The sequence below is a fragment of the Fundulus heteroclitus genome, chromosome 2 (assembly GCF_011125445.2).
Source record: "Fundulus heteroclitus isolate FHET01 chromosome 2, MU-UCD_Fhet_4.1, whole genome shotgun sequence".
Taxonomy (NCBI): Eukaryota; Metazoa; Chordata; class Actinopteri; order Cyprinodontiformes; family Fundulidae; genus Fundulus; species Fundulus heteroclitus.
The window spans coordinates 29,129,253-29,155,950 of NC_046362.1; the positions used below are offsets into that span (position 1 = coordinate 29,129,253).

A 26,698-nucleotide genomic window follows, 5' to 3' on the forward strand; every position below is an offset into this window, starting at 1 on the left:
TGTGTTGCCCTGTAGTTCTCTCCATTGGTATCAACAGTCTTGTTCCATTATGCTGCTGGTCTTATAGCTGTGTTTTTTTGTTTCTGTTTCGTTTTTTTTTGTTAGTTCTGTTTGCAGGTGTCTGTGGTTGTCTTTCCCCGGTTTCTCCATTGTAGCAGCGGGAGTATTTTTTATTTTTTTTTGTTACAGCTGGTTGTCAGGTTCTGTAATTTTTGTCTCTTTGTTCTCTCTGTCCTTGTTATTCCCTTTCCCCTCTTACTGTGTCACATTTGTTATCAGTTTGTACATATTACCTTAACAACAATAAATCAATCAATCAATCATCAAGGGTTGTGCATCTTTATAGATATAAAGCCTCCCTTGGTAAAGCACATACGGTATATTCGGCATAACCAGGCAGCCAGAGAACCTTTCCGCTTGTCATAAAGCTGGACATGACATGGGGGATGGGGTGTGTGTGGTAGTCTCTGTTCCAGAAAACCAGCCCATTTGAATAAAGTTTGCGAGCTATTAAACCAGAACGATGCTAGGGGATTACTGCATGCACACGTGGTTGGTGTGCAGTTTACTAAAGGGTATTTAGACGATATATATTTCAGCCTTCATTTATGACTTTGTGTGAATTTGAGAAAATCGTAAGTAAAACTTGTGCGTTCAGTTCTTGTTTTTAAAAAGTCGTTAAACTTGGTTGTCTTGTTCAGACAACATCTTCTACATGAGAGAGTTTCCTTGTCAACATCACCTGGTAGCGCCTTGCCTTCCCTGGTCAGAAAACATCAGAGTTTGTGTTTCGAGTTAATGGGCATCTTTCGGGTCCCAGTGAAACCGGATATCGGCTCAGTCTCCAGCCAGTTTTTCAGAGCATCTCAGTCAGTCACATTCAAACATAAGACTGACCTACATGTTCCCCAGACTTTAGAATACACCAGAAGAACAGACATAAGAGTGATTAATTTGCCGCAAAGTCAGTTTTTGTACGATCATGACAAATCTGCCACATCTGTATCAACATTATTTGAACTTCGAATAAAAAAAAAAAAAAAAAGGATCCCACACCATTACGACTAGAATAAGCTCCTCTCTCTAACTCAGGGATCTGTGGCTCTGGAGCCACAAGTGGCTCTTAATAACTTTGGCTACAAATTATATTTTTATTTGGCAGTTGGTTGGATTGGATTTTATTTGGGGGTATTAGAGTAAATGGTGCTGAAAATAAATCAGAGAATCTTTCCACTTGCACTTCACAGCCATTGGCTACTTTTGTTTTGGTCTACCTACCTGATTAAAATCTCTGAGATTCAATGAAATTTGTGGTTTTAATGTGACAAATGTAGAGGAGGAGCATGAATACCTTTTTAGAAAGCACTGTAAATAAAATAAGTTCTCCTTGTCAGCTAAGCTGGTGAGCAAAGTAAGTCAACCATATACTGCTGATGTGTTCCGTTCTGCTTTTAGGTCTCTTGTGTTTATTGGTACTTTAAATCCAGAGAATAACCTCTGTTTGTCTGATACGGTATTTAAATGTAATAATGATAATAAATGCAGGTTTTAGCAGGTTTTTTTTCTTGGAATAATTGCTTTTAATTTTCACAACAGAATGATGCTAAAAGTGCCAGTAATATTAAATTTTAAATCCATATGTTTTCATTATAATGCTGGAGATAGGCACCAGCAAACCCCCGCGACCCCATGAGGGATTAAGTGGGTTGGAAAATGGATGGATGGATGGATGTTTTCATTATGTTGGAAACTATGACTTTTTACATCATTATCCATAAATATCAACATCCCATCTGTCCCCTTTTTTTTAAAAACCTCAAAATAGACATAAAAGGTTGTTTTTTTAAAGACGACAACATATTCCCTACAGTAATAATTGTAATTTTATTAAGGATCCCCATTAGCTGTTGCCATGGCAAACAGCTAGTCTTCCTGGGGTCCACATTAAAAACATACAGTAAAAAACAGTTACAAATATAAAAATTTCAAAAAATGTAATTTCTTAAAAATTACTATAGGAAGCACAAAAGAACAAGTAAAATAAAACAGCCAATAAAACAAAAACACTTCAGGGCATCAAATGGAGTCTCAGATTCTTTTAAAAAGATAATTTACTATCAGTGTAGCAGATGTAGTGAGGTAGATTATTCCAAAGGTGTAATGATCTATATATAAAGGATCTCTTACTTAGAGCATTGGTTTTTGGACCTGGTAAAACAAGCTGCCCATTACAAGAACCTCTAGTGTTGTGATCATGAACAGAATTACTATAAACAGTAGATGTTTATCAAAAATTATAAATTATAAAATTATAACAGGCAACATTTGCAGCTCTGAACAAGCTAATAAATTGACCCATGCGGTCGTTAAACTTAGTTGGTTTTAAAATTTCCAGTCGGAAAAAAGTAGCCTACGGCAAAAAAAAAAAAAAAAAGAAAAAAAAAAGATTATAAGCCCCCAAATTAATATGACATTCATGGGCATGAAGCGTGTACTGTGTGTGTAAACATGTGATCGCAGCTGCCTCATGGAAGTTTTGAAATGTTTTGACTCGCCGTCAGTGAGTCAGAGCGAGCGCCGTGGCTCCGCCCACTTCCCCTCCCCAACATTCCACACATGCGGAGAAGCAACAAGCGCTACCGAACCAGCAGCAACAAGCTAGCCGCCAGCAGCTAACTCGGTCGGTCGGAGGGGGGTGGACGAGGCGTGTTAAACATGCAAAAGTTTAGAAACTTCGATCTTCGCCTCGACTAGACGCGCTACCGACGTTGAGCGAGACGCCAGACGGCCCCGGAAAACATGGACCACGGCTCGTCGTCGTGAACGCTGTTGTTTTCGCGTATTTAGGAGCTTCAAATGTGCGAAAAGTCGCTCGGTGTGTCCTCGTCGTTGAACAAGATGGCAGCAGCAGCAGCAGCAACAGTAGCGCCGTTGCAGAGTTTGACTGTCGTGCGGCTGTTCGTCGCTAGCCTGCTCTTTGACACTTTGAGGGATGCGGATTACTGGTCTTACTGAAGGTATGTGATGTAAATATCTGTAAAGCGTGCAGCCGAACACGTTTTCTGCCGTCTGTTTGTTGACACGAATCGTCATTTTTTAACGTCCGCGGGACTTGGCTCGCTGTTAGCTTGTTTGCTAACTTTAGCTTGTTTGCTAACTTCGGCGTTATCTTTTTTATTGGGCAACTGTTACCGCCGAAGCCCGAGCAGTTTACTCTTGAGTTGTTTCTTTTGTATTTGCAATAAATGTTGATTTTGTTTGGGCTATATTTTAAGATGGGTTTTGTTTTTAAAATGTTAAAGTAAAAAAAACAAAAAACACATTGACATTAATTGCTCGAAGGAACGTGAAGTAAGGTTTGTTTACTCATTGAAATGAACTCGAAGTAAGTTAACCCCCCCCACACACCATAGGACTGCTGTTATTTATGGTTGTGTGATAAAAGAGCTTACAACAGGTGCTTTTATCGCACAAGTGTGGGGGGTTGCCCTTCCCTCCCCTCCCCCCAAAACTTGCACGTACTTACGGACACGCACACAAACACCCCTCCCCTTCCCATATGTCAACTGTCACTTATATCGATCTGTAGCAAACCGTAAGGCGTTTTACAGATCTACCAAAAAAAAAAGAAAAAGAAAAACGCCAGCTGAACCCACATATATGCATGCACTCCTGTGTTTGTTTGCCCTCTGTGAAGCTGGATCTCTATTTCAGGCCAGTCCCCTGGGATATCAGGTTACACCGTTTGGCAGGAGGGGTAACAGGCAAGGCTGTCCCTCAAGAGACCTGAGGGCCAAGCATAGCATGGGTGACATATTTACACCAGCCCCATGTTGGTGGCTCCTCTGCTGGGTTGGCCGAAATGCTTTGTCAGTTGCATCATGGAGTTATTATCAGTGTTTGCCTGACTTGCAGTTGTGGGTGGCGATCGGGTGAAGGAGTTGCTAACTTGATCTTCGCCTTCCCCGTGGAGAGGAGTGAACATATTTAGTAGAAGGTGTTGGCTGCCGGAATGGGAATTAGAGCTTTAATTTTGCTTTATTGAGATTTAAGTGTCGGTGTTTTAATTCAGAGTTGTTTATTGTAAGTTTAGTGACAGATTTTTCGCTCAGTAGTTTGTTAAAAGCTCAACCGCTCTTACTTGTAAGTAGAAATGAGGTGTGCGCCTTGTAAAGTTGACTAAGAGGCACACCCCACTGCCTGTCTGAGCCTGTGTGCACAATGTTATTATTATTTTTTTTTTTTTTTTTGGGTTTGGAAGTCTAATGTCTCGCTGTTGAACTTATATTTGCTTCCTTTAAATTGATCTTCTTCAGGAGTGCTCATGTGACATGGGATCTAGCCTGAAACCCGAAGTCTGCTGAGTCCTAGGTCCTGGCAGGAACAATGTGTCTCTCTGTTTGGAAGCTTTCAGGAAGTGTGGCTGATAAACTGTTCTTCTTCCAGCTTAGACAGGGTGTACAAACATGCTGCAATGAGAGGAATGCCCCGACGTATTCCAAAGGAATTTTAGAGTGGTTGGCTTTTTTTTTTTTTTAAAGAACATTATTTAAAGAGTGCATAAGTTACTATTTTGTTTTTACTTGATTTGTGTATTTAAGGAATAGACTGTTTTTATCATTATTATTATTATTATTATTATTAAAAATATACAAAGATCAGAGTTGGCAAGTTGCGCGGTCATATTCTAAAAATCAGATGTTCCTGCTCATTGAAGAAACAAGTTAAGAAGCTTTCCCTTTTCAGTATGTAAACACATGAATCAGCAGCATGTAACCTGGTGCACTTTTTTTTATTTGAGTAAAAAGCCAATGCTGGCTAGAGACATAAATGCTTTTTGTTATTGGGCACGATCTTGTGACTTGGTCTTACTAAAATGAAAATGGCTAACTTGGAGTCTTGTTTATACAACATCTTCTACACGGGAGAGTTTCCTTGTCAACATCACCTGGTAGCGCCTTGCCTTCACTGGGCAGAAAACATCAGACTTTGTGTTTCGAGTTAATTGGCATCATTCGGGTCCCAATGCAGCCGGATATCGGCTCAGTCACCTGCCTGTTTTTCAGAGCATCTCAGTCATATTCAAACATAAGACTGACCTACATGTTCCCCAGACCTTATGAAAAAACAACAGAAGAACAGACAAGTGTGGTTCATTTGGAGCAAAGTCAGTTTTTGTATGATCATGAGAAAGCTGCCACTTCTGTATGATTATTTGAGTTTCAAATTTAAAAAAAAGGACGCCACGCCATTACTGCTAGAATGAGCACCTCTCTCTAGCTAATCAATTGACCCATGCAGCATGAGCAAGTCACAAGTTGTGGTCCTGCTGAAAGCCTGTCTAACCAGCGCAATGTGAGTTCACAGATTAAACATTAGGAAAGTCTGTCAGGGCTTTCAGGTCTAACCCAGCTAACATTACTGATAGAAAATACAACCAGTGCTCTGTAAAAAATATTATGTCTTGAAGCTTGTCTCTTGGTTTATACGTGCACAAAGATAGGCCATTTGGGCTAAAGATGATTACATTTCTAAAAAAATTGTAAGATGCAATCAATAGTAATCTCTATTTTATGTTTCTTAAAACCTAGAGTTTGATCAGACGCAGTTTTCTACTCTTAGCCTGCAAGCATTCATGTAACACTTAATATTAGAACACTATTCAACTATTATAGACATAGATAGCTTTATTTGTCATTTTGAATGCACAAAGTGCTTACAGAACGAAATTTCGTTTGCATACAGCTTGAAAAATCACAGTAAATTGCACTAATTTTCAAATATTATCAAATATAATACAAAACTATACCAATTACCATAGGTGCTTTTGCTCTAAAACATTTTCATTAAAAAAACGGAAAGCTGTTTTTAATATCCCGTTCTTGTTTTGATTAGACTTTGTCACTAGAGATAAGCTGATCCCAATTTAGTGGTCAATTTCAAAAACTTTCTTAGGAACTGTAATGTATAGAAAAACAGCATTTGAAAGCATGAAGAATTTTGTTTCTGGCCTTCAGTGTTTAAAAGCTGGGGGGTATTGTCCTGAATGAGAGAAGTCACTGTAAAAAAAAAATAAAAAAAAAAAAATAAATAAATAAATAAATAAATAAATATTTGTGTTGATACATCAAGGCAAACACTAAACCGTTATGGATTTGACATTGTAAGCTGTCTTAAGCGTCTTACACTAGTAATTAGTGCTGGCAGTATGACTTAATCAGCAGTTTCAATGTGTTTTCCCTAGAGATTGTGAAGTCCTTTTCTTAACTGTGAGCGATTTCCCAAAACCTCCAACATTTCTAAATGCAGTATTCTCTAAGACAAAGGTTTGAAGCTCAAAAGGATAGAACAGCAACTTTACATTTATCCTTCCTGTTATCTGCTAGGAGACTTGCTGTCTTGTAGCCTGAATGAGCTGAAGGCTTGTCTCGACAGGCTATAGATAATAAACCTTGCTATAATACCTTCCCACAGTGCTTTGCTTCATCTGGTTTCATTTTTTTTATAACAACTCACTGATGCTGAAAAGCTGAAACCTGGAGTTTTCTTCACCCAGTAATAGTATCCAAACCAAACAGCGTTGTGCCTGTGATCTGATGGCGTCTATGTATAGTGCGTTCATTGACTGGGGGAAAAGGTCAGCTCTTTTTTTGAAAGGCTGAAAATCGACCACTTCAGTCTCTCTGTGCAGTCTGCTACCAAATAAAACGTAGATCAGACTACAAATAACAACATTAATAGTTGGGACTGCACCTAATTATTTCCATATTTTTGTTAGTAAAATCGACAATGTTGCCATCGTACATTGAAATTTATAAAAACTAGAAATTAGATTTTTCTTTATCTAATAAGCTTTGTTTTTCTTCTCTAAAAATTACACAGAACTCAAACCTGCTTGGTCCATAAACACATCATGCACTTTTTTGGGCTTTGTAAAAATCTGTTAATATTTAGTACACAGAAACTAAATAGGGATACTGTTGTTATTTCTTATGTTGGATTCAGAATTACAATTTTTGTTATCTAAGAACCTACAGAACATTTTTTAACTTGTTCTAAAATCCTTAAATTCTCTGGTTCAGACTATTTAAAAACAACTGTCTGTGTATCAGCTAGTCTTGTTAGGCTTTTCAGGTTCTGAAAATTGTCGTTTTAAAGGATGAGATTGTGCATTTTCTTTGCCTTCCTCTTACATTACAAACAATATGAGGGAAAACTAACTCCTCGGCATGAACACACACAAGTTTGGAGCTGGGGATGGGGAGAAAAACGGGATTCGCACTTCATTACAAATTCACTTAAGATTTTGAAATTGAGAGAAAATGTAATTTCTGTTGCAGTGGAAAGTCACCAGGTTGCATCATTTCGGCTGTTGCATTGTTCAGATAACTTCTGCATTTGACAAACTCAGTTTTTTTTTTACGCATTAAGTTAAAGTTGTCCCGACTGTGTCACGGCATGACTGTTTCTATTCGTGGTTTTTTGAGTCTCACCTACGTTGTAAAGAGCGAGACAAGAGTCTTTTCATGTCGTCGGTGCATTTGTGAGGATGCCGCTGAGGTGGAGGACACTCATCCCACTTCATGGTGTATCATTTTCTCCTCCGGGGAGTCGCTTTCTGTGTGCCGTTAGTTAGTGTGAAACTAACCCTGCAGTGTGGCGTGCAGGGACTAGCCATAGATGCACCGGGCTTCCCCCCTCTCCCATTACAGAAGACTTGTTCCCTTTTCCAGTAAGAGTGGCTTGAACGCCTTCATTTATATTTGCTTTGGTGGCTTTTAGGACATTTTTTTTACTTTTTTTTAACCCACAGTGTATCTCCGGGGATAGTGGGAAGAAAGGTGATAGATTTTTTTATTAGATAGATTTTTATTACAGACTCATAGTCCAGGTTACATACAAAGAGAATACAAAGACAATAAAAGAATAAAAAAGTACAAAAAATAAATTATACAAACACATGACTTCTAGCCTTACAAGAGGCAATCATACCAATGTCTCCAGAGTACAGAAGAGTACTTTATTGCACTATATTTAACATTTGCCAACAGTAGTATAATTTTATTATTAGACTCATTCAAGCGACAAATAAATCTATACATAAGTTTTCTCAAGACAGCCATCAAAGTGCTGACTCGGGCAGATACAAACAGTTCACTGGCACTGGACCATCTGGGTTTATTTAACAAAAGTCTAAGTGCATCATTGTAAGCCACCTTCAATTTTTGAAGACTGGCTTTTTTAAAATTGCACCACAAATGTGCAGTATACAGTGATGTACAATATGATCTAAACAAGTTCAGCTTCACTTCATCCGAACAGAATCCAAATTTACGGACAAGAATATTTGCCTGAGCGTATAACATTCAAACCTGACGGTAAATGTCCTCATCATCAGACAGACAATCTGTCAACATATGGCCAAGATATTTCACTTCAGTTGAGACTTTTAATAAAGACCCAGACAGTTTGAAATTTGGAAATAGTCTATTTTTGTCCTCCTTAGTGCGACAGATCAAGATGGTGCTTTTTGAAGGATTGAACTTAACATCATGTAACTCACTATATGCTGAGCAGACATTAAGCAGCTCCTGAAGACCAGCTGAACTTGGGCTAAAAACCACTAGGTCATCAGCATACATCAAATGATTAATAATAGTATCACCAACCATGCACCCGGTTCTACACAGGTTTAGCTGCTTAGAAAGATCATTCATATAAAAGTTAAACAAAATAGGAGATAAAATTACATTTTATCACTTCCTTTATTTATTTTTGTTGGAACACTTAAGCTTTGGCCAACTGAGTTTTTGTACTGTAACCATTTTAAGATGTGCAAAGGTTAAATCTACTTTTTTTTTTTTTTTTTTTTTAAAGGTATGGCCTCACAAGTCTTGGTCTACCCATCACACCTGCACTCAGCTCAAAAAAGTGCCTTAGGAAGGAGCAGCAGTGGTACCAGCAGACAAACGGGTGAGGTCCACCGCGGTAGTAACACCAGCAGACCCCCGCCCAAGACATATGTGATTGGAATCAACTACGGTATCGCGTTTCCCAACAACGTTATCCCGTCCTCAGCTGGCGTTGACTTGGGAAGGCCGAACAGGGGACGGCCGGTCGGGGAAACGGAGCAGTGGACTTTGCAGACTGCGGGGATACAGCAAGTAGACGGCTGGGAGAGAGCAGGAGCGGAGTCCCAGGATCAGCAGCCTGTTGACCAAAGTTTAGAGAGAGGAGGAGGCGGCGGCGTGGACTGCGAGCTACTGACTAAAGCCTGTTTAGGAACGGAGGGGGAGGAGGCCAAAAACAGAAGAGCACAAGCAAGAGGGGGTCACACCAGCCTTCCTGATCCAGGGGCCTTCCAGATATGTGAAGAGAAGACAGGAGAAGGCGGGGGACAACGGCAGGAGAGTAACCGCATCAGAACCATGCAGATATTGGAGGACGTGCCTGCGCTGCCTTCGCTTCCGCTACCTGTGGCCATGTTGCAGACCAGCACCGGGAACAACGCGGACGCCGTCCGAGTCGGGGGCGGAGGGACCCTCGCCGCTCAGCACAGGAGGGCCGACGGAGTGACGGGCCTCGCTGTCGACGGGCTCGAAATCAGCACCAACAGTAACGAGGTTGTGGCGGGCGCCACCGTGAACAGAAACGGGTCGGGGGACGGCGACTATCAGCTGGTTCAGCATGAAGTTCTGTACTCGATGAAGAACAGTTACGAGGTTTTAGAGTTTCTAGGTCGGGGAACCTTTGGTCAGGTGGTGAAGTGCTGGAAGAGGGGGACAAATGAAGTGGTGGCCATCAAAATACTGAAGAACCACCCATCCTATGCACGGCAAGGGCAGATTGAGGTGAGAATGTTAAACGTCGTTTTTATTTCAACTTAACTTGTGGAATAATGGAGAAAAATGCCAGATAAACTGCCACAATGGTTTGTTCTTACGACATTTAATTAGAAAAAACTGTATAAAGTATCAAAAGTATTTCATATTTAATCTGTAACCTGTAATCAAATTTTGCTCTATAATTGACAGGTGGAGATCTTGGCTCGGTTGAGCAGTGAAAATGCAGAGGAGCACAATGTGGTGCGCGCTCTGGAGTGTTTTCAGCACCGCAGCCACACCTGCTTGGTGTTTGAAATGTTGGAGCAAAACCTCTACGACTTCCTGAAGCAGAACAAGTTCAGCCCACTGCCACTTAAAATCATCAGGCCTATTCTGCAGCAGGTAAAAATGACTGGTTGCTCAATTAAATGGCAACTAAAGACACAAAAATCAGGCTTTAACTGGCTGATATAAATTCAGGATTTTTCCTGGAGTTTGTCCTGCGGAGCCTAGTTTTGGCTTACTCAGATTTTCCAAAAGCTCGCGCAACACATTCAAACTAAATTAAGAAAGCGTCAGACCAAAAAGACCAGCTTTCATTTGCGATGTTTAATGACCAGAGGGAAGAAAGCATTTTGTTTTGCTTCTTGAGCTGCAATTCAACAATCAAAGCTTATCAAGGAAACATAAGCAGATTTAGATACCTAGTAGATTATTTGGTGTAGGGCTGTCATAAACAGTTATTTTAGCAATCAATTATTATATCGATTAGTCCGACGATTAATCAAGTAGCTGGAAAAAACGCTGACAATCTGGAGATTTTTTACATAATTACTTAAGCTTATTTTATGAGTAATGAAAATAAAGAAAAAATGCAAATTAGCTAATAACGCCTTTTTTTTTTGAATAACAAGTATAAATCTGCAGCTAAAAACTTATAGCATCAGAATGTTAAAAGTTCAGCCATTTCTGATTGACTAAACATCAAAACAGTGCAGCTGCCTCTGCAGTGAAAATGGTCACAAACAAAGAAAATGCATAAAGTTTCACTTGCATATTGCATTCTGGATTTTCTTATTTTTTTAGATTACAAAGCATAATTCTATTAATATAAAACAGAACCCTTCTAGTTTACTTCAGGGCTAAGTTTTATTTATTTTTTAGTCCACATATAGCCAATAAAAAAGGTAAACTGCTAATTTAAATTCAGGCACTTTTTTCAAACTATTCTTAGCTAGGTTTAATGGAGTAGAAATACCATTGCTGTCCCACAGTGGGGGAATTTGGGTGTAACAGGTGGGCCTAGACACCAGACGTATGCACAACAGTAATTTACATGAAAAAAGCAGAAATTAAAGTTAAGCTGTACAGCAGAAGAGCAAGAAAAATACTGTGCAGTTACACTCGCTGCACCCCTCTGTTTTTCACATAATGGTCTGGCCCTTATATGATTGGCCGCCAGGTTGACCAATCAAAAGGAGTCCTGGTGAGAGAGCAACGGGTAGAAGCAAATCTTTGTCAGCTAGAAAGTCAGTTGATACCAGGCAGCTCGCTGCTTCGTTTTCTTTTCTGGTAAATTTAAAGTGTCGCTACACCTTTAAAACTTTAGGTCTCTTTCTCTATGCTGCTTTTTTCCTGCTGCTTTCTGTCTCCATAGCGGATAACCGCACTTAACCTCCATGTATCACCAGGCTAGGCTATCATTATCCTGCGCTTAATAAATAAACGTAACGAAGCTCCGAGGCAGGTCATTTTGCCTCGGTGAATTTTATAAATTGAGGTCCTCGACTCATTAGATGAATCTTGACAGCCCTAATTTGGTGCATCACTTGTACCAGAGGCCTCTGATCTGTGCTTGGTAAATAAACTGAAATAAATCAGTATTTTTCTCTGTTTTCTAAATGTGTCTAAAGTAAGAACGTGCTATGTTTATGAAGGCATCAACCAATAGCATATACCTTGTCACATTCTTTTTTTTTTTTAAGTTGAATACGATCAAAGGATAAAGGAATACAGTTGAATATACAAATGAGGATAATCTTCTAATTCCTTATTTTTCCTGGATTCAAAACTACTACATTATTTGGAATAGTAGGTTGTCCTTTTCATCAGGACAACCTACAAAGAAAACAAACTCAATTATCCCGAACAGGTTTGATTGGTTCATCTTCAACTGTAAGCCAAGTGTCTGATACGTACAATGATTTTATCAAGACAAAAAATCAGAATCGCTCAGTTAAAAACAATGTTGTTTAATATCTCGGTTTCTCTTTCCAGGTGGCAACGGCGCTAAAGAAGTTGAAGGATCTGGGTTTGATCCATGCTGACCTGAAACCAGAGAACATCATGCTGGTGGATCCGTCCAGACAGCCCTACAGAGTCAAAGTCATTGACTTTGGTTCAGCCAGCCACGTCTCCAAAGCGGTGTGCTCCACCTATCTTCAGTCTAGATACTACAGGTAAGGACCCTGGTGCATGGTGCACACCCATTAAAGGGTGATGACTACACTGACTGATAGCATCCATTACTAGATGCTTTATTAGTCTCTGTTCGGTCAAGTGCGGGTTTGTCTGAGAGACCCGATGGACCGACACCTTGAGCACGTGTCACATTTATTGACGCAGAAAGAGCACTTTGCCTTCTGGGAAATGAATAGCAGTCACAACGTGCAATATGACAAGGAATTAAAGTTGAAGAGGAGAATCGTTTTTAGAAAGATCAGATATACCGTAATGTGAAATCTGTCACGATAAAATGCCAGCGCACAGATCTGAGTCATTCCCAGGGGTAATACTTGTTTATGTGCATGTTTCCCACAGAGCTTAGCAAAGTCTTTCATCCGCCTCGGTGTGTTCAGGGCCCCGTCTGCTCTTAGAGTATAAAATGTACCGTGTTAACCTGCGTGAGCTCACTGGGAGTTTCCCAACATGCCTTTCACTTTTCAGTCTTGGTCTGCTATCTTTCTGCATCTCATGTGTGTTTATTGATTCATCTTTTGCTGCCACTGCGTTCTTCCAGTTCGTCACTCACTAATCTCTGCTGCTTGTGTGTGTTTTTTTTTTTTTTTTTTATATAAGCAAGGGGAACTAAAAGTGTCCATAAGGAGGATTGTCACAAAAAGCTTGAATGAAAAAGGATATCCTGCTTGTGGGTTGGACTTTTGGACTTAACGAAACACTTTTGTGCTGAAAACGTCGTTACATTTTAAACCGTATGTTTATAAGCTCATATTTTTGACGTGCAGTGAATCCAGCCCCTGGTTTAATTAAAAATGAATTGGACTCTTAAAAGCAGAAGGGAAACGTAGTTTTGACATTAGCTCGTTTCCATTTTGAAAAGAATTTTCGAATTGTGAGTCACTGTGGTATTCCTGGCGTGCCTTGTTTTATGAGATCCAAAAATATTCAAAAGTCAAATGCTATTTCCCTTTTGAATTAACCACACAACAGTTAAGCTGGAAATTAAATTGATCTGTGTTCCTACTTGGGAGATTTCACCAACTGTTATGGTGGATTCTTGCAAAGGGTGCGAAAATTGTGCAATTTATTACACATATAGAGAATGTCGACATCGCGCGCTGTTCCACTTTCAGTGCTCTGCAAGGAGCAAAGCAGTTCCTCATTGATTCTTATTTTAATTTCTGCTAGTGTTGTTCAGATAGGGACGTGAAATTGAGAGCTTCCTGCTCTGATGCAACTTCTGTCGAGCTAAAATTTGAAACGATAAGCCTTGCAGCACTGAAATACCAGCAGTAATCATGTGGGAAATTTTTCTTTATTATTGTTTTTTTTTTTAGCACGAGCAGGTCTCTGTCAAGACCCTCCTCTTTTTGAGTGCTGAGGCTCGGTGTGGCTCGCAGCTCTTATGTAACGTGGAGGATTTGCTCCACATTTGACCCGGTTTAAGTGCGTATGAGTGTGCGCTCATACGTGTCTGTTTGTGTGTGTTTTTTTTTTTTTTTTTTTTTGTCTTTAAGCTGTGTTGGCAACACAGAGATCATAGTTTGGTTAAAAACAGGCTGGCACCGAGTCTCAGGGAGGTCACTGAGGACACAAGAGGCCGGGGAAGAATGTGGTTTATGAAAACCCCACATTTAGATCCAGGAGAAAAAAAAACATTCTGGCATTCCTGCCTGTGTGTTTTGTGTTTTTGGGTGTGTTCTTATGCCTTGAGTTGTTTCAGCGAATGCAAAGGATGGAATCCTCCATGGCTGTTACACATCACACCCTAATGTTTTCATATTTAATGATATCAGATGTGAATAAATGTCAACCGAAGGTTTATCGGTCTCTCAGAGCCGTGAAGTAATGGGTTTTGCAGCCCAACATTGACTCAGTCTCTGCTTTTTAATATGAGAGTGGAAAAGAAAAAGGACAATGATCTTAGAAATCTCTGGACCTGTACGCTCTTCACACACGTACCGATAATGTCAAGGGAGGAAAAAAATCAAGCTTTTTTTTTCTTGACCTGAAACTGGGGAGTTTCACTCACGGCCGTCTGGACTCTGCCGGTCATGCAGTTCCTGTTTCTTGGCTTAGATGACGTGGAAATCTGGGCAAAACTGCTCTTTTGGCCTAAAGGTCTCTTGCAGGTCCTTGTGCTTCCCCACTTAGCCAGATTCCTCACCAGGCGAAGAGCCTAAATAAAGTTACAAACATTGGGTCCGCATCCATGATGTGGAGGGGAAAAAATACGGTAAATGTAAGTGTATGATAGCAGGGAGATGGTGGCCTAGTGGTTAAAACGCTTGCGCTCTGAGAAGGCTGCAAGTACGCGGTTCAATTTCTGCAGACTGCCACTGTGGGTCCCTGAGCAAGATCTTTAACCCCAGGCGCTGCGATAACTGCTCCCTAAGGGATGGGTTAAATGCAGGAGATTGTACAGATTGGCATGTACAATTGCAATGACGAATAAAGATTTGTTCTTAAAATAATTATGTATCATATATCAATCCAAAAAGGTGCTCAGGCTTCTTCGGGTCACTGTGAACCCAGATTTCCTCTTCAGCAGTTCTTTCCAGGGGAGGAGCCGTGAATGTGGCTCTAGTGTACAGCGCTATGAGTGGTCAGTATGGCTGGAAAATAGGGCTGAACGATTTTGCTAAATAATCTAATTGCCATTTTTTTTCTTAATATTGCGATTTAATGCGATTTTTTTCCCAATTTAATTTATCATGTGTTTTTAAAATATATACAAACAACAAATCAATTTGTTTCCTCGCCATGTGGATTAGTTGCTAAAAGACCCACAGCATCTAAACTCGGAGCAGTAATGATTGCGTTCTGCCTACAGTATATTTCAACCAAAATTGCAATTTTGACTTTTCTCTGCATTAACCACAAGCAACAAAAATGTTCTCTAAAAAAAGATGTTTGTAAAGAAGGACTATTTAAAACAAGAACTTTTAATGTTTCTACTAATCAGAATATTATTCAAGAGAACAGCTTTTAATTGATTTGGACATCAACCCTTGTTGGACATAGAGTGTAACCAATCAATGCATTAAACTGATTGACCAGAACCTAATGCTATGTATGATTATATAAACTCTAAAACAAGTAATAAAATTAGATTATCTCACTGCTGCAACTGTCTTCCCTTCCATGTGGAGCAAACCCACTTTAAACATTTTACTGACACCTAATGGACGTGTCTAATTCACTAATTGTTACATAGCCAAAAATTGCAGACCTCTGCGATTTGGAAATTGCGTTTTTTTTTTTTAAATTGCGATTATATTGAAAATTCGATTAATTGTTCAGCCCTACTGGAAAAGCGCTATATAAGTTCAGTTCATTTACCATTTACAAGGAGGTAACAACCCAACCAGAGACAGACTTGGAGCGATGCTAGACGGTTAAAACGGCAAAAACGAAACATTGCTACATCATCAGGCCGTCAGACGACATTTTTCCTGTTTTGGATAACCGTCGGGGTCTGGAAACATTCATATTTAGGAAAAGTAGCTCTTGCAAGCGAAGAGTCAGATCTGAGGAGTAACGTCTGGACTCTTGGCCGCCGGCAGTGTCATTCATCTCCAAAGATGGGTGTCATTATCCGTTATCTGTACATATCTGTGGTTTTGTTAAAATGTAACTTTATGTAGAATGCACAAGCTGGCGGCGCTCTTGGAAGTCACAAACAAGGTCATGTTTGGCTCTGCATGGTACGCTTTGTACTGTTTATTTCATCTTGAACACCATGTTGCTAGGAGAGGAGTTTGGATGATGCAGTTTCTCTTCATCGACTGAACTGCGTCGCTGTTTTGTTAAAGAATGAAGGTCTCACAGCAGAGAGTCTTAGGAACATTTCTATCTTTTCATTTCATTTTTATTTATTTATTTTTAACTAATCTGGGGTTTTGCCCTGAACTTTTTATTCAGGCAAAGTTTTTTTTTAAAAACACTCATTAAAGTTCAAATGTAAGTTCAAAATGTAAACTAAAATCTAAGTACAGGTTTGTAGCCTTCACCAGGTCTTTGAAGTCTTTTTCCTTTGTTTTTTGTTTTTTAAGTATGAAGCGAAAATGTCTGCTTGCGTAAGAAATGTTTTGGATGAACAATGCACAGCGTTTCTCTTGTGGTGTCTAACAAACGAGGCACGTCTGTCATCAGCGGCAGCGTTGTGCTTTCCAATTATGGATCTGTTTTCGCTGGTTAATGAGTGCAGCTCTTCAGTGGTTACACTTGTTAACCATTCTGTGGTTCTCTCCCATCTTTAAGTAGAGCTTACGGTAACGGTACACTTTGGCTGGTTGCTTTATTATAAGGGCGGGACGCGGGATGATATTAAATTGTGAAGGATTACAGGGATGCTAGAAGGTCTGGAAAGTATTTTCCAGGTTGGGATAAACGTGGATATTGACCATAGTGTGTTGAAAGGTTTGTATTTCCAGACTCTGTGCTCTCTCTCATTGTTTCTACGTCGTCGCTTTTCTTTCGTCTGTTTGCCCATTCACCTTGCCGCTAAAGCAGAACGACTTGGATGTGGGCTGAGGCTAATTCTGTCCGTTTATGTCCCGTCCTTTTTTTCCACAGGATGATTGAAGCTGAAGAAAAAGGACAAAAACAAACCCACAGTCTATATTTGTATTTCTAAGGACACGTTGACCCGAGCTCTGTTTGGTATTTAAATACAGCGATTGAGTTTGGTACTGGGTGTATTAAAAGTCATATACATTAAATGTCTGTTATACTTGACAAAATGTAGAAAAAATTAGCAAAATTGATAAAATATGTAAAAAAAAAATCTGTTTTTCTTAATCTAGTTAAAGTGATAAAATAGAGATTTTATTTTAAAAGCTGTCGTTTGCATTGCATGTAGCAGAGCATTAAATCACTCAGATTTACCGTATTTTAATTGATTAGAATTATAAAATTATAATAAATTTTATAATTTATTATAAATTGATAAAATATAAAACAAATTCATAGCCTAAATCCTTTTTGTAAGATCAGTTTTTCTTAATCTAGTGAAAGTGATAAAATGAAGATACTGATTTTATTTTAAAAGCTGTCGTTTGCATGTAGCAGAGCATTAAAATCAGTCAGTTTTACAGTATTTTCTTCTAATAAACCTTATAAAAGGCGTTCCGGGCATTTTCTTTATCAAAACAAGCCGTAGTTGTCGGACGTTTTGGTACAGACAAAAGCAAATTCATAAAAAGCTTCGTGTGGATTTGGGGCGGCTAGATCTGTGGCAGGAGTTTACTGCTGAATGGTTGAAATTAAAGGTACGATAGATGGATCTGTTGGCGTTACTCGTCAGGTATAACGTCGCTCAGGCGGGTTTGGGAGCTCGTCATGCTTGACTGTGTCGCTGCCATGGCAGCGGGGCCTGATGAGGTGACTCGTCTGTCCTGCGGGGGCCGGTGACGTAAAACTAGCCACAATGAAAACGGAGCGGAGGCCTTCATCAATAATTATTGCACAGAGATCAGGTGGAGAAGAAGACGGCTGTCGTCTGTGCAGGCTGACAGATTTGGGCGGGCTGTGCTTAAGGCTATCATGATGTGATTTCTTTGTCACAGAGGTGTTGTTTTACTTTTTGTACCTTGTCTCATCACGTTGCCACACTAACATTTCCTCAGCTGGGTTGCGTAGGCAGCCATTTGTCTGCCAGTAAGTATCCCCTGGCAGAGTTTTTGCTTCTTGCAAATCCTGTAAAATGTGTCAGATTCCCTGTAGTTTTACTGAAAAAGACAGAAAACTGCATTTTTTTTTTCATTTAATCTAAAAATACCTTTATATATATATATTTTTTTTTGATTTATGTTGTGGGATCCTGTTGTGATTATCATTGCAGACACATAATGGGACTCTTGAGCCCCTAAATGGCTGGGTTTAGTGTTTATAGTACTTAATAACTGATATATAAGCACTGCCTGGAAGAGGCCTGTTTGTCTGACTTGTTGGCCGACTCCCAGCTTTTTACTTGGTTTGTGTTTTTTTTTTTTCTCTGTCAGCCTAAAAATGTAAAGGATTTTTGCTTTATTATAATGTCCTTTTTATTTTAGCCTTTTGTGTGTAATTCTTTTGTATGAAAATATGAAACAACTGAAGTTCATAGAAGCTGTCGAATGAGTTTGACCCTTGATGTTTTAGAAAATAACAGTTGAAAGAAAACTGCGTCTTTTTTTTGTGTTTGCACACTCTGGCCAACCGTGACAAATGTTCAGAAGAGGTATATAATGATTAGCTTTTCTTTCTGGCCTCTTTCACTGTTTTATTTTGGCTGCTAAGCAGAGGTTTGGTAGTTTTTCTGAAGCCAATCGAGCTTTTTTTTTTTTTTTTTTTTCAAGGCCAATACTACAGTTGTCAAAATATTAGATATTCACATATAATTAAAACTGCAAAAATGAATTATTCACTTCTAAAACAAACAGCGTTTCTGTCTGGCCGAGTTGCTGATATCTGTGGATCAATGATCAGAGCTTATCCAGAGGGAATTGGCCGATTGATTGGATGAATGGAGCATGTATGGAAATTTGTCACATGATTACTGTATTTGGTTATAATTTCTATCCACTTGTGTTCCTTAGCGTTGTAGATGGTTGGGAAACTTCTGGGTGTCTCCAAACCATTCGCTGCGTATTTTCCTGCTCCGTCAGCGTGCTTCTACCACGTCATTAAAAACATTTGTGGGAAACCTTGTGCAGAATGTTTTCCAGCACATGGTGAATGCTGCCGCCGTAAAAACTCTTTCCTGTGTTCATAGCTGAGACGTCAAGCGAGACGTTTGACAACCGGTTTTGGGGTGTGTCCTGAGATCACCTTGCTTGGGCTCGCTGGCACATGCATTTTCACTTATAGCAACAAGCTTTTCAGCTACATTTGGTTAAACCCTGCATTAGACACAGATTCAAGATTTCAAGGTAGCGCTGTACATTATGTCAAATTCCAGTCATTATCACAATATGAGTGTTTGTAAGGTGGCAATTTCAAAGGCCTGCTGTGATGATGCAGGATTTGATGGATACATAACCCGACTCACCAGATGGATTTCCTTCTGCAGAGCTCCACACCCCCAGCTGGGATTGCTCCATTGCAGATGTATTTCAGAAGGAAAAACAATTTCTGTAATGCATACATTGATTGGATAAATCACTTGTCTGCCATCTTTACTGACGTGCTACTTCAACCACTCACATTGAAACCTAAAGCCTTCGTTTCCACTAATAAATCCGTTCTTTTAAAGAAATAATAATCGGTAGATTAGACAACATTGATGAAATGACAACATCAATGTTACCGGGTGCCCAGATTTACATACAATGCATGTGCATACAATTTTTTACGTTATCAAGATGCACTGAAGAATTGCTGCGGACAGGTCGTGCAAAACGGAGACTCGCAAGGACGTCTGGTCACCACTTGCTTCCTCGTCAGCCGTCATTGTTGTCTGAATCCAAACAGTCGCTTCTGATACACATCTACCAAAATCCCACCCGCCGATCCTGATTGGCTCGTCCATTTTATGTGGTATTGAAATCTCTCCCAATGGCAGCTAGTCTAGATGGACGTGTTGACGCCGTGTGGAGCTCTGCAGAGCGACATCCATCTGGTGAGAGTCAGGTTGATGGATCTATGCTCTGCTTGCCAAAGAGAATGAACCTTTTTATTATATTGTAACTCATTATGATGAATATATATATATATATATATTTGATTGGTTGTGTTTACTTTGATTGGACCTGCTTAAGAATTTGGCTAAAATGTGAAAGCTGATGCACAATTGGATACGATAACAGAAAAGCAAGAAGGAGTAATGCTGTTTAAACCCTGCAGATATTATAGTAATAGTCAAAAGTTCTGATTGAATGATTTTTAGTATATTCAAATAAATTGTTTCTAAATTAAATTGCTTTTCTTCTCGTTTACTGCGTATTTATTTATTTTTTTATCCGTTTCTTTTTTACTGTTGCCGGAGCCGCTGGTTACCGTTTACCTCCCCTTGAATGCCTCCACAGACCGTTTCCTCCACCGCTTTCTGCTAAAACCCAGCCTGTCATTACAAATGGGGGGGGGGTTTGCTTCCCTCCAGGGTCACTTTTACGATTCAGAGTGACGCTCGCTCTCCCTGCCCCGCGTCGGTTTGGGCGCTGCACATGCAAGCTCGGTCCTGCGCAACCTGAGACGGGCGCGCACAAACGCAGCTCGGGCAATGTTGCTGGACCTGTTTTGATACACGACGGTCGCGGATCGGCTTTGTCTCCGGGCGTTAAAGAACAACGGCCTCAGATATCCAACACTAATTTTCCCCCATGTTTAACATCAGTAACAGCACTGGATGTGGTGTCTAAAGTGTGGATGGTGTTTGCAGCTCACAGCACCAGGGTGTTACCATATTGTATGCACTGTTTGTTCTTGTTATAGCTCTGTAGTGTGACTCGTTGGTTCTGGAACCTGGCCCGCCTACCAAAACGTGTGTGTGTGTGTGTGTGTGTGTGTGTGTTATCTCGTAAGCTGTTGTAGCTCTGGGACGTCAGGGCCATTGTGGTAGTAGCGTGAGTGAATTTGGTACGAAGACTGTAGTACAGTCAAGAACACAAGAAGTATTCACACACTTTAGTTTTTTTTTTTTTTTTTATCTCTATAAACTTGTTTGGCTGCGTTAGTTTGCTTTCTGCTTTAGTTTTTGCAGTCTGCACTTTTGTAAAACACCACTTCCTCTTTTTTTTTTGCTCAATCACAATAAGAGATCAGTACTTTTGTTTTTTTTTATAATATCGAGCAGTTGCCTGGTTTGTTCCTAGTTAATGGCTGTGTTGCATTAGAGAAATTTGTCCACCGTAGGCCTTCAGAAGTTTTTGCTTTCTTCAATTTTCTCTGTTCGCGATTTCAGTCAAATGTATGTTTTTTGTTTTTTTTTTGCCTTAGGCGTGACTGGCTTTCACTTTGCGTCCCAAAAAGTGTGTTTGTGGTCCTATTTTTCTCCCCGTCTCCACCACTCAAAACTGTCTTCAGACCAGTAATTCCCCGGTGAAAGTCCCGGAACCTTGTATGTCTTAACGTGTTGAGGAGTGTCCCAGCTGAACTTGTTCCTCCCGCAGCTGCAGTCGGAAATGAGGCAAGTTTTAATTTCCTTCAGGCCAGGGAGGGGATTGTGTAAAAATGGTTTGGGCTTGAGGTCTGCAGCCTCGTCTGCACGTTTAGAATCGTCCACTCGTTTGTGCAGGAGACCGATGTCTGGTGGTCTCTGTTTTTTAACCCTTTAATGCCGCTGCGTTATTGCTTTGTGTCCAGTTGTTGCCGGGAAACGAGCGTTTGCTCTGTGGTCGTCACAGCAGAGGTTGCTATTTGTGGAACTGTTGCTCAGCTGCTGCGACCTGGTCTAAAAGTCTATTGTTTTCGTGATGCCTATGCTACGGAACTACTAGTTTCATAAAATTTTACTTTAGATCTGGTTTAAACTCTCTGCGTTTTCTCTGAAATCGTGTGCCATGTAGTTTTACTAAGTTGATTACTGCCATTCCAACTGTATATTGTCAGAAGTGGAAATCATTGGGAATATTTTTTTAGTGATGTGACTACATGTCCAAAAAAACCTCTCTGTTTGTGTAAAAGCCTTTCTACTAGGTTTGTGTTTTTAATGGAAATATACTCTCTGGTAATTATTGTATTTGTACATTTGAGTAAAATAGAAGAACCGATTCTTACATCCATAACTCCTGAGGAATTTTTTTGTATTGCCATTCTTTAGGCCCTTTCAATTCGCTCATTTTCTTGTTTGAAATTTCTTTCTTACTTGCATTTTGACCTTCTTTACTGCTCTTTTCTTCTTCCCTTCTTTTCTTTCTTGCCTCCTTTCATATTTTCTGGCTTTTTTTTCCCTCGTGTTTTGTTTTCTTCCCGCTTTGATTCCTTAACTCCTCAACATTTTAAGTCTTGCCACTGTATTTCTTTTCTACCACAAATTCATATTGAACTGTAATAATAGTAATAATAATAGGGGATTTGGAAACTCTGAACAGGCGAGGATAGTAAAGTACGGGGTTTTTAGATTTGTTTTTTCTTGAAATTGCGGGGTTTTTTTTTGCATTCTGTTGTAATACATTCGGTGCTTGAATAAAAGCGATGAAAATCTGGGATTTTCATCGCTTTTTGGGAGGAACTAAGAACCCTATGACCAGTTTTCTGCTTCTCACTTCCTGCAGGGCTCCAGAGATTATTTTGGGCCTGCCATTTTGCGAGGCCATCGACATGTGGTCGCTTGGATGCGTGATCGCTGAGCTCTTCTTGGGGTGGCCCCTTTACCCCGGAGCCCTGGAATACGACCAGGTAACACCTCTGCACACAACGATGAAGTACACACACACACACACACACACAGACTGGAGGGAAGGGAGACCCTTACAGTGTTTATTATTTGCTCAGGGTCTTTCTCACTCTGTTTGACGTAGATCAACAAACTAACCAGAAAACCCGTCTTAAGCTCATCTGGGGTGAGCAGAGTTTCCTCGCAGTGTGTGATTATCTTCCCAATCGAGGGACAATGTGTGGTCTAAACTGCACAACTGGGACTGGAACTGAAATCCCCAGGCTAGGGAGCAGGAGCATGGGAAAAAGCCCTCGCTAAGTTCACAGGAGAGAACTGCATCATTGTGTGTTTAGCCGTACACAACTCGGAAACATTTAGGATTATCATAGTCTTATTTAAAAAGGGTAAAAACAAACTTGGACACTCATGTGCTTGATTTAAATCTAGAAAACAAACACTTGTGCACGAGCCCACCTAATGTGCCAAATGTGTTTTATTCCTTTTCTTGTTTTTCTTTCTGGAACTTGGGTTTGTTGCTGTTTTCGAGGCGTCATTTCCTCCAGCAGTTTGACCAGTGGTCAGTCAGATGGTGCCTTGACAACGCGTTGTATTAACGGGCCATGTCAGGACACTCTTGCACGCCCACACGAGCACATTGAGCCCCCCAAAAGCATGCTGTTCTATGCCAAGGCTCGCTGTGGTTCCACTCTACACAGCAAAATGTATTTATAAACCGATGGTAGACGTGTGCACGCTTACACACACACACACACACACACACACACCTGCTTGCACGTTCAGGATTTGGTTCCCATTCAGTGCATCATCAGCAGGTTCTGAGTCCAGTGCTCTCTGGCCAGTCAGTCTGTTTGTTCTAGGCTGGAGACACGTGTGCGGCCGCTCTCTCTCTCTCTCTCTCGCTCACACGCAGACGCAGTGAAAGCTCTCTGCATCTATTCATGACAGCATTTCTGTAGCATCTTGTTGTTGCAAAAGGGGTTTATTAAACTGATGCAACACTGAAAGGTTAATGAAGTGTTTTAACTGTTGAGAAAATGATATAAAGAGAACACTGTAGTAGATTTCGTCCAAGCCTGTTGTGAAGTTTGGGTTCAGTAATGCCTCCCATTCAACCAGTTCTTGTGAAAACTTTGATGTAGCTGCCTAGAAAAGTTTGGCCTTTAGCAGCTTTTCTAAAATGATGCCTAAGAATTGTTTTATCTACACGTTATTTTAACTTACAGTTTAATGTTCCTAACCTCTAAACAAAATCGTCAACTGTAAAGGTCATTTAGCCAAATATATTAGATGTCTCTACTTTAAAAAAAAGAACAAAGTTTGACTGAAATGTATATCGCATTGCATATAACTCTTATTACTGAGATGGTCATAGAGATTAAGGGTAAGGTTTTGCTATAAAAATTAGCGAAAGTTGCAGTAATTATGCACAAAAAATAATTCTTGACTTTTTCTTAAAGTAAATTTTATGCATCACTCCAAATACCTTTTTATTTAAAGTAAAATGTAGCATATGTAGACATTTCTAAAGACAAACAGCTGAAACAAAAGAAAGACCCAGCATTAAAAATGTATATCCATTGACTCAGTCAGTCATAGATGGGTTCTATATTATTATTATAGCTATTTATTTGATCGTTTTTGATTTGAATTATTCAGCTGTGTTGTATTATTTTTATTTGAAGAAAATTTCATGTTGAGTGTAGTTTTTTGTTTTGTGAGCACATTTTGACCCCGCTGTGAAAGCAAGAGGTCTCTCCTTGCTTTCATGAATTTATTGATATAATTGGCATCATCGGTCATAAGATTAGTTGAAAGAAGTCACAAGTTATGATTGCACAGCTTAAATTCCCCTTGTTTGGCTGTATTTATCTACGGTTTTAGGAGAACGTACGTTTTGAATATGTTACTGATTACCATTTTGAACTTAATTTGTTAGTTTTAAATAACTCTGATGATACCCAGCCTCTGACCCTCCTGTGTGGCTAGTTTTCTGCTTCACTGGGCCTTTACCTCGCTCTAAATGTTAATCACAGTTGGGTATGAAGTGTGAGAGATTCTAACAAAATAAACAGGCCAGTTAAATTTTAAATGAACAGAAGCCTGCATTTTTTTCACATTAGGCTTTCATTTGCAGTTGACCAGATACTGAAGAGTTTTCCCTCATTTGGGTTTGATCAGCAAGTAAAATGTTGAAAATTTGCACCATTTTCAGCAAACAGCACGCACTTTTGTTTTGAGTTTACTAAACATCAAAACAGGTGGAATCTGCTTTACTCTATAAATGGACACATTGTTGTATTCTGATTAATTTCTAATTGGTTTAAAGCTATTACATTTTGAGAAATCCTTCAGCAAATGTTTTACTCTTTTGTGTTTAAACATGGTTATTGAATCTCAAAAGGAAACTGGAGGTCGGTATTGGTCAGGAAAAGCTGCTGTCAACAAACTTTTTGCTGCACTTTTTCTTTTCAACATAAAAACAGATAAAGCAGTGTGCACTTGAGCTATTCATTTAAAATTGAATGTACCAATCATGGGCTTTCACCAGTTTTTATTTTTTTCTTATAAAAGTGTTATCACAACCTAAATCTGGAGTGAGGCATACAATTTCCCATCAGAAAAATATTTCTAGCAAAGCATTGACGATCTCAAAGATCCAGCTGGGTTCCACAGGTTTGCATGTCTTCCAGAAATGACTGTATGCAGGGTTATATCATCAGAGAGCGTCAACCTAACTAATCTGATTCAGTGAGTCAAATTCAGGCTGATTTATCTGTGGGGCTTTTGACGTTTTTCTTCCCCTTCTCTCTGCTTTTCTCACCATCTCCTCTTCTTCCTCTCCGTGCTCTTCCTCCCCCCCCCCCCGTCTCGCTCGGCTCAGATCCGGTACATCTCTCAGACGCAGGGACTGCCTGCAGAGCAGCTGCTCAACAAGGGGACAAAGACCACACGTTTCTTCACCAAAGAGCCGGACTCCCCCTACGCCTCCTGGAGACTAAAGGTATGCAACTCTCAGCTCAAGCACAACATCATAGCCTTGCAAGTATTAAGCCACTCTGGTGCTTTTTGGATAGGAGAGGCTCAGGCGGATGGATCACGGAGGAGAGGAAGATTCAAAGAGAAATTTCTCAGGATATTAACTAGGAATCTTTTTATTCTACCAGTAGGAAACAGCTGCTTGTCAAAAACAGGACAGAGCCAGGGAAGCCACAGAGCTGTGTTGACAGTGCTGAACTTCCTCTGTACGAGGTTTAAATGAATTTAAACTTATCTCTAGTAAAAACCCAGTGCAAACCTTTTGACTAAGCAGATTTGCATGCAAATGCTGACAGCGTACGACTTTATCTGGTATTCTGAAGGTTATGACCTCTCGCTGCTCACCAGTGAAACTAATCCTAAAGCATTTTGTGTTTTAACATGTATGGTGCCTTTTTGCGGAAAATTACTTTGTAATTTTTGCTTTTGCCGTTTTTAAAGTGCATGAAAAAGGTTAAAGGTGCAAAAAAACAACAACAACAACCTGCAATCTGATGTAAATAAAAAAAATCTTCACATGCTGCACTTCCTTACTCTGTGATCATTGACCTTCCCACAGACGACAGAGGAGCATGAGAAGGAGACGGGACTTAAATCCAAAGAGGCCAGGAAGTACATCTTCAGCTGTCTGGATGACATAGCACACGTAGGTCCAACAAGACCAAAGTACCTGCAGTGAATCTCAGCTGATCCAAACCAAATTAAAATATGATTTTAGAGTCACTTTTAAAAAAAATGTGCTCCATATTTATTAATATTTATACTAGTTTTCTTTAATAAAACCCTTCTCCCTCGATACCTCAGGTGAACCTGGTGTTGAGTCCTGATACCAGCGACATGCAGGCAGAGAAGGCGGACCGGCGGGAGTTTGTGTCTCTCCTTAAGACCATGCTACTGATCGACGCCGAGGACAGGACCGTTCCCTCCAGCGTCCTGAATCACCCGTTCCTCACCATGACTCATCTACTGGACTACCCCCACAGCAACCAGTAAGGCGGTTTGTCTGCTAGAACAGCCTATAATTTGTTGCCCTTGAACTTTTTCCCCTCTTTCTCAT

General features: G+C 40.0%; 1 protein-coding gene across 2 annotated transcripts in view; it reads left to right on the forward strand.

The window, feature by feature from the left end:
• Positions 1-2,619: 2,619 nt before the first annotated feature.
• The window catches only part of LOC105929685 (homeodomain-interacting protein kinase 3), a 38,575-nt gene continuing 14,496 nt past the window's right edge, over positions 2,620-26,698 (forward strand). For both annotated transcript variants that reach the window (XM_012867558.3, XM_012867559.3), the window contains exons 1-8: positions 2,620-3,017; positions 8,878-9,851; positions 10,035-10,226; positions 12,102-12,283; positions 22,481-22,604; positions 25,487-25,606; positions 26,201-26,287; positions 26,446-26,630. In XM_012867558.3, the coding sequence (XP_012723012.2) occupies positions 2,993-3,017; positions 8,878-9,851; positions 10,035-10,226; positions 12,102-12,283; positions 22,481-22,604; positions 25,487-25,606; positions 26,201-26,287; positions 26,446-26,630 (1,889 nt within the window). In that variant the 5' untranslated portion in view covers positions 2,620-2,992. The remainder of the gene's footprint in view (positions 3,018-8,877; positions 9,852-10,034; positions 10,227-12,101; positions 12,284-22,480; positions 22,605-25,486; positions 25,607-26,200; positions 26,288-26,445; positions 26,631-26,698) is intronic.